Here is an 8,984-nt window from a genome sequence, read left to right as displayed (position 1 = left end):
ATCAGACCTCAATTTTCCAGCCTGTGAGGTGCTCACAGCTATCCCGTGTCCGACTTATTCCGTCTGATGCGTTCGTGCATTTGTTACGTAACTCACACAATACAAACCAGCCTATTTTAATTTTTTCTGATATGCACGCGTAAGCAAGCATATGTGCTGCGCGATGTATGTAACTCCACCTTAAGGTTGGTACTATATTCAGTTTTCGCGGTGAAACTCCATATAAAAAAATAAGCGGAAAATATTGATAAAAAGTGTTCGTTTCGCTATTTTTTTATCTAGGGAAAATTTACATTTCACGACGCCCAATAAGAGCACAACCCCAGTCGCCGCGCGATCGCCAAACTTCTAATCTTGACTAAGTTCTTGTTAATGTTAGTGTTATGTATCCAACAAATTTAAACATAAGGTTGTGTACGGTACTTCCGTTTTGGGAAAATGGTGTTGTATACCTGCCCCTGTTGGTGATCTTGAAGCCTTTGAGGAGCTTCATTCTAATCATTTTTTGAATTATTCTCCTTTTTTACTAATCGACGTTCCATGTGCCGTGGGCTTGTTTGCTGCACGTAATTCCAGACCAACCCATTTTGATGTTGCTCGTTTATCATCATCACTAATTGATTTTTTCCTTGTTAGTAATACATCTATAGTTAATTCTTCTAATCAGGTTCAACGTTCATCTTTTTGCCCATGCTCTTGTTTTTGCCTCTCTTGATATTACCATGACTTCTTTTGAAGAGTTTTTTGAATACCATAATTACAACAACATTAATTGGGATGGTTTTTTCTATGTTTGTCTAATTTTGACGATTTTACATTTCTATCTACATCTAATATTAAGAAAAATGTGATTTGCTTTTGTTGCTTTTTGCACAACTTTTTGCTTTTGTTCCTATTATTAGGAAAATTTCATATGTGTAGTGATGATTGGTTGAACTCAAATGACTTGCATTGCAAGTCTTTTAGGGATTTGTCGTACAGAGCTTTTCAACTGAACAGTACTTCATTGAGTCGGAACGTTTTTTGAAGGTACCGTAATAGGGGGAAGTCACTTATACGCAAGTCCAGGATGAAGTACTTCTCTAGGTTGTTTGGAAATGTGGATTCTAGTGGGTTTTGGTGCATTCTTATACATGCTGGGTGTATTGGCAGTGATAATTTGAATTATGATGGCGATGTTGACGACACTAACCACTTCTTTGCTTCTGGTGCACCGTCTAGTAGCTTTTCCAGCTTTACATTCGACTCCTTTTACGACTTTGGTGATAGGTTTTCTTTTTCTTGTATTAATTGCACCGATGTTCTGTTGGCTTTTAAGATTAAATCGAAGTCCGTTGGTACGAATGGAATTTTAGCAAAATTTCTTAAACTAATATTCCCTTATGTTTCGGAATATATTGTTTAATGAAATTTTGACAACATCCTAGGGCTTGGAAAATTGCACGAGTAGTGCCCATAGCCAAATCCTCTGATATTCGAGGCCCTGAAGACCTGAGACCCATTTCTATACTTCAGGTTTTGTAGAAGATTTTTGAGCACATTTTAAAGGACAAAATTTTTGCTGGTACTAGGCAAAAGATATTTGATTCTCAGTATGCCTTACGTGTTGGGCATAGCACAACGTCTTTGCTCGGCTTGTAGACGTATTTTTTCATATATGACAAATAGATTACAGTTTGTTGAAATGAACAGGAAACGATCTGGTATCCTACTTTTAACTTCAGGGGTACCCCACGGATCGACCCTGGGACCCCTTTTTTATTTTTATTTTGTATCTTAATGACAATTCTGAGTTCTTGATTCAAGCTTATGCAATGTTGTTTTATTTGCCGATGATGTGTTTCTTCTTTTTAGTGCTGATCGGGATAACTGCCGTGAATTAGAGGATAGAATTAATTTGATATTGGAACAGACTTTGTTGTGGTCATCTCGCAACTCCCTTTTTGTTAATCCATCAAATCGAAGGCCATTTCTGTTGGTTCATATGAACCTTTTTGAATATAAGTTTGGGTCAGACGAATGTGCAATTTGTGGGGCAGCATAGGTGTTTCGATAGAACTCTAAGTTTCAGGCCTCACATTGATTCCACTCATTCTGAAATTTCCTGCAGTGTACGAAGATTGTGCTCAGTTAATGACAATGCTGAGTTTCAGGCCTCACATTGAGTCCACTCATTCTGAAATTTCCTGCACTTTACGAAAATTGTACTCGGTTTGCGTTTTTTTGCCACCCTGGGTTAAAGCTAGACTTGCTCATGCAGTGGTTGTGTCTGGCACTGCTGATTATAACGTTCTCAAGCTTAAGGGAATTTTGAATACTATTGTTCGTTTTGTTTACAATGTTCGTATTCGGGAGCATACATATATCTGAGTTTGTTGTACGTTTCTGGGGAACATCATTTGACAGTTTTGTGGATTGCAGAATTCTATATTTCTTTTATAATGCTGGTAGAAGTGGTGTGCCACTTCCTTTTAGTAGTATTTTCAATTTTTCACGTTCGAGTAGAAACCCTCAACTAAATATACGAAGAGTTTATAGGACCATATTTGAAAGATGTCATTGTTCGTGTTGCTAGGTGTTGGAATGTTTTGCCGGCCGATCTGCGAATTTGTTCCATTCTAGCAATGTTTTTCTATTAAAACTTCTTTGACATTTTGCGATTGTGGTATCGGCATGATGAGCAGAAAAATACCAATTGGTTTTTCTTATTTATTTACTTCATCTTTCACGTTATTACGCTAATTGGGACATTTCTACTTTTCATGTTTATGTATTTGTGGCTAGGGAGCCAATAAATATATTACAGTTTTAATTTGTCTCCGACTTTTTCATAACGTATTCTTAACTATTATCGTATTTTTTATTTGTTATAATTAATTATTAATTATACCGTGTAATGCAAATTTCTGGCCGAAAAGGCTTAGTTTTATTGAATTTGTTCAAATAAATAAATATCGGGGTTTTCAAAAAGAGCGCTATAAATTTTTTTGTAGCTGTAACGGGTCCATAAATGGTGAATTTTTCACCGGATTTTGATATAAAAAGGTTTCTCTATAAATTTATCAGATGTGGTGGGTATGCAAAATTAGGTGCGACCGAACTTAGTGCCATTTTATTGTTTTTTTTTTAATTTTCCTGTAAATCTGAGAATTGAAATATGTCTATCACCAAGATATATTCATTTACAGGTAGTGGCAGTTACCCAACAACAAAATATTGAGTACACTATCTGTGAAAATCAGTGATTAGTGCAACTCCGATTTTGAGTATGTGTCTAGTTCGCGCCATTTTTCGTTGTTTGTGTATTATAGTGCAGATAGTGCACTCGCGAGAAAAATTGTACTCACCTGTTTACGGTACACTACCTGGTAATTATGTCATGTGTATCACTGTCGTTTTTTATAGCCGATTCAAACCAGTGCATGTTAATTCGGCAAATGTGGAATGCGGCAGATGCTTCAGAGTAGAAACACACATTTTTCAGTAAACCATATTTGAGGTCCGATCTTGTGGTGTTCTTTGCTGTCACGAGAAGCTTAGCTGCAAGCTACCGGGCGTGTGCACACGTTGCGGATAGTAGAATGCTCCATACGGAGCAGCTGCAACGGTAATCGCGGACAATCGGCGGTATGAGTATGGTGTCCCACAAGGATGGATCCTCGGGCCATTATTATTTACAAAAATGATATGCCAGACGTTTTGCACAAGAGAGGAATTGTTTTGTATGCAGATGACACATTTATATTTGTTGAAGATGATAGTACAGATAAATGTTATGAAACACTAAATATTGAAATTGAAAAAATAAATACTTGGTTAAAAATCAATAAGCTGACATTAAACGAAAACAAAACTAAATGAAAAATGCGAATGAACCAAGATACATATGCGAGCAATTATATGTTGGGAATACACACTACGGAATGCTGATCACTTCAGAATCAAAAGAGTATCAAGTAGTTCAAAACAACATACACTTTTTTACAAAGGTTTACAATTATATAATTCTATTCCAAATGTTTTTAAAAACGAAAGAAATCCCTATGTTTCTAAATCATGTATGTAATGTAATCGAATTTTTGAAAAGATCAATGTAATTAAGAGAATAATTTACTTTTTAATTTAAGATATTCAAAGGAATTTTTATAAAGTATTTAAAATACTACTTATAAAGAAAAAAATGTTAACGCAATTGAATTTAACCAGGACTTATTTTCGATTATGCATATAGCAAACATGATGTATATCCTGTCCACTAACATCCATCTTGCAAAAAGCACCAAAGGCAACCAAATCACTTAAGTGCTCCGGAAAACCACCAATAATAATATCAGCACGATTAAGTCTATGGTGGAGAACATAGTTTTCAGCCTCAAGAGCAGCAAACTTAACATTCGTATGAGCAAAAGATTCATCAATGGGTTTATTGCAATTCGCAACATCAGCCTTTATGTTGGGTAAAACAGGACAGCATCTCAGTTTTTATTTCATTTAAAACAGCTTTCAACAACAGGGCCCGATCAGGACAAAACTCGGCAAGAATGTCGAGTTAAGAGTTGATAGAAAGATACTTTACCTAATATATAGCTTTTCAAAGCTCCCAAGTCATTATATATTTACAAAATTTAATTTTTATTGCAAAACACCAACGCATTTACCAAATATATATCAAAACTTCCACTTTTTATTACAAATCCCGACTTTAGTTACAGATAAATAAGTATCATTATTTATGATTTTGCTTTATAATTTGGAAATTAGGACATTATTTTGAATGATATGTTTCATGCTTTAACTTTCTTATATGGGTATGGACATTCCTAAATGAGCAAGTTAAAGCTGTAAAGGTAGCATTCAAAATAACCGTTTTTATACAAACAACATATTTTTAATCCTTAAGCTGGCATGTAATATAAATAATTAAATATAAATTGGAATTACAGTTTTATATATACACAATTACTAACCCCGTTCGCAAATAATTTCAACAGCATTTGGTTCCATTAGCGTTGACTCTAAACATCTGTGCACTGCAGAGCCTAGAATTTCATCCAGTAAATAGTTGATTAAGCTGTAAGAAGCACCATTAAGTATAATATATTTATAGATTTGTAAACTCAAAACTTTTTTATGATATAAACTTTGGGTTTTTAATTAATACTCACTTTTCGTCTTTAACGAAACGCCATAAGTTCATTTGCAAGTAATGAGTATCAACTTGTATCTGTTGTAAACCAAATTTACTAAAAGTTCTTGTACGTACACATTCCAACAAAGTCTAAAAAGATATGCATAAAGTATGTGTTGAATTGTCTACGTTCTTTCGAAAAATATCACGATTTCACTTTCACTTTTCCCCTCAAATCAATTGATTCACCCCTATTCTGGTTGTCGAAGGCAAAAATCGACAGGAATAGTGGGCGAAAGCGAATTTTACCTTTCGTAGTATTATGTAGTTTACATTTTGGTAATGGAAATATATTGTGAATAGCAATATACATAATATAAGAATAGTCTCCATACTTATTTTACAAACACGCATGATGTACCTTAGGGGGAAATTGATTTCGGTAATTAATTTAATTTCGGTAATTTTCGTCAAATTAAATAGTTGAATCCGGCTTATGTGATACCAAATATGTTAAAGTTTTTCGCCTGAGACTACCATAATATAATCATTTTGTAAAAATTATGGTATTATGGATAACCGGAATAAGGGTGTTATCACGTAAACAAAAAATCAAAATTGTTTGTGGTAAAATACTTCTTTGGAATTATTTAGGAAAGCCTATGATGAAAATTAATATTAATTTTACACCTTTTGCCGTGATAACAAATTGATTTGAGGGGAAACACAGGACGCACCCAATTATTTAAAAGTTGATTTATCAAACAATTATTATTTACCTTTAGTCCTATCTTTATTATACCAGTGACTATTGATACTTTTGAAAAGTCGACGGAAGTGAAAATTTCCACTCTTTCCGAGAACAAGCGATGTATATTTGAAACATATGAAGATTCCAACTGCGACGGCGTATAGTTGGACCAGTTTGAACGAAATTGTTGCTTGGAGTTTGTTAAATTACTAAAATATGTCTTTCGGCTTGAATCACTACTGGCAGTTGTGCGTTCATGTGGTTGGTGCTCATACAAACTAGCTACGACTGTTTCAATTGATGTCATCTCTTCGACCACCCTTTTCATTACAGCTCGAACCGTTCTCGGTTCAAGGGAGTTCAACCAATCTCTCGTTTCCACACTTTTTCGTAACATTTGCGAAATGTTTAAACCCTGTAGGCGGACATATGTGTCAAGTAAATTGTGTGCGGTGTCCCGCATCTCAGCGCAAATTTCTGTTTCGTGCGTTAAAGTAGCCCTGTTTTCCGAATCGATTTCGTACAAATCATCTACTAAGCTAACCTGAAATCACAATTAATTAATAACAGTTGAAAAATCGCAAAATTAGCATTATACCAAAACGTGAACACCATTTTGCTCCATTTCCAAGCAAGTTTTTGACAGCACTAATAACAGATTTGGAGGGCTGGATGTTGAGGAATCCCCAAATGAATTAATTACTCTTGCTATGTGACGTAGAAAACCAATAAGTAAATTTTCTCGGATGCCTTCGATGCATAGTGCTCCTTTATAGTTGCATTTAATATTAAACGACCAATCTGCTTGCAGGAAAACTAATAAATCCTGCAGTACTCCCCTTACCTTTTCCATTAGCGTAACATACAAATTTGTTATCAGCTCGTTTAAATGTATTCCGGATACGACCGCATCGCTTTTGACGGAAACCAAGGATAAACGAACGGAACTTAGACTATCAGCAAAGTGATCGCGAAGATTTTTTGAGTGCGATTGAATTAGTTGGTGTGCGGCTGCAATAATAATATCCACCGTGCTCCGGTGGATTACAAGTCCGCAGCATATGTTTCGCATGGCAAGCAGTCGCCGATGTAACCTGTCCAAAGCCCTTAGCATAATGTGTGTATCGCCGAGGCCAATATCTGAATCAACACGGTCTTGTACTAATGCCAAATATTTTTCTATATTTAGATTTAGGAATATATTCAATTCCTTTAAGGTATGCTCTTGAAAATCGTCACGTTCATCGTCATAGTGCTTTGCAACAAACATATCATAATACGCAGTTACAACTAATGTAAGGTCGTTAAGAAAACCATCAATACCCATGTCCACAAATTCAATCATATCCCTTTCCGTCTGGTCCTGAAGCATGACGATTTGCTCGTGGAGTCTTTTCGAAGCACACGTCAACATTTCAGCGGCTAGTTCTGAAGGTTTTTCATTCAAATGCAGCAGTAATAGCTCACCAATTTTTGTCAAGGTCTCCGCCTTCTTGCCTACCATATGGAACTCCAATTTCAACTGTTCCTTCAAATTCTTCATTATTACATCGCAGTCTTTGTGTATTCCATCAAATGAAGGCTGTTGACCATACTCCTCAAAAACTTTTTGAGCTTGTACATACATATTACAAGCCTGATAATAATTCTGCTCTTCAATTTGAGCTTTCAGATTTGCAGGTAGAGAAGACAAAAATTGCAATCTTTTTAAAAGCGAGTGCTTTTCCGATAGTTTGCACAATTGTGACCGCGTACCTTGCAGAGTGCCAGTTATTCGTTCGCTAAAATTAGTTATCGTATTCATTTTTTCCTTAAGCAAGTTCATATCGGACTCCATTGTCTTAAAATCGTTTTTCATTTTTCGTATGGTATCTGTGGCGGATATGAATTTGTTATAGTTTTCATACACCAATGTTTGCATGTCCGAGTGTAGCGTTTGAGTATCCTTTACCACAGCAGCCTCGGTATCCATGATTTGTTTTAATGTGTAATCCTGCGAAAAATTAGAGGCTGTATCGGACATATACGCAAATTTAATTGTATCTCACTTTCAATAGTTTTTCAAGATATTTTTCTGAATCGAATGCGGTGTTGTCCATATCGTAAGGATTCGCCATGATTAAATAAAACTAAATGTAGTCCGCGTTCGGAACTTATAAAAAGGATAAAGCCAATCTTAATGGATGTACGGAGCGGATGGCCGTATGATGTTTTCTTTTTTTTTTCTTTTATGTTGCCACCCTTTCAAGTTGAATTAATTGGCCAGATTCCCTTCTAACGGCTGGTACCATGACATAATTACCAGGTAATGTACCGTAAACAGCTGAATACAATTTTTTTTTCACGAAGTGCACTATGTGTGTGCACGTGTTTTGATTTTGTGTGCATTATAGTTAAGAATTATAACATACAAACAACGAAAAATGGCGCGAATTAGTAGCTGTGTTCGGGAACTAAAAAATTTGTGCAAATTTGCACAAATTTTTAACAGATGTCGTTCGTGTACTTTATTTGCCAGCAGAATAGAGCGCGAGAAAGAGCAAATTTTGACAATTATATGTGGGTGCATAAATTTTGAGTCACAAAATACAGCGGACGAAGCTACAAATACCATCCGAGACGGGCAAAGCGCTGGTCCCAGACGGAATCTCTACACTGATTCCGAAGAATCTGGATCTGCCCGGAGTCGAGTACCCTACAACAATCGCCTCAGACTATCTCAACATAATTATATTGGGTTGCCCAAAAAGTAATTGCGGATTTTTTAAAAGAAAGTTAATGCATTTTTAATAAAACTTAGAATGAACTTTAATCAAATATACTTTTTTTACACTCCTCTCGTTGGACAATTTTCATTTCATCAGCATGTATTTCGAATGCTGCATAGGACTACAACTGCTTTACATGCCATCACCGTATACAAAAGATACCTTGGACTAACCATCTAATGATTTTGGATTCTCTGGCTAGATAAATTACTACGACCACTGATGTGAGGCTAAAGAAACTTTCTTTTTGATTATGTGGCGACTACGGACGATTTGTTATCATTGAAGATATCTGTATCCGTTCACAATTGGTAGACTAATTTGCACTAATTTTTGT

General features: G+C 35.5%; 1 protein-coding gene across 2 annotated transcripts; it reads right to left on the bottom strand.

Annotated features, from left to right (window-relative positions):
* Positions 1–4,653: 4,653 nt before the first annotated feature.
* LOC106081922 (vacuolar protein sorting-associated protein 51 homolog) lies at positions 4,654–8,109 on the bottom strand. 2 transcript variants are annotated; one of them, XM_013244194.2, is made up of 6 exons: positions 7,928–8,109; positions 6,478–7,872; positions 5,908–6,423; positions 5,166–5,278; positions 4,968–5,071; positions 4,654–4,900 (listed from the first exon to the last, which is right to left on the bottom strand). In XM_013244194.2, the coding sequence occupies exons 1-6, from the start codon at positions 7,994–7,996 to the stop codon at positions 4,896–4,898; spliced, it is 2,202 nt and encodes a 733-aa protein (XP_013099648.1). In that variant the 5' UTR covers positions 7,997–8,109; the 3' UTR covers positions 4,654–4,895. The 2 variants fall into 2 exon arrangements, with proteins under 2 accessions (XP_013099648.1, XP_013099647.1); XM_013244193.2 differs by having other exon boundaries at positions 4,654–5,071.
* Between the last annotated feature and the right edge of the window lie 875 nt (positions 8,110–8,984).

The sequence above is a fragment of the Stomoxys calcitrans genome, chromosome 5 (genome assembly GCF_963082655.1).
Source record: "Stomoxys calcitrans chromosome 5, idStoCalc2.1, whole genome shotgun sequence".
NCBI lineage: Eukaryota > Metazoa > Arthropoda > Insecta > Diptera > Muscidae > Stomoxys > Stomoxys calcitrans.
The sequence above is the reverse complement of the archived record's forward strand: the minus strand, read 5'-3'. Positions and strand labels throughout refer to the sequence as shown.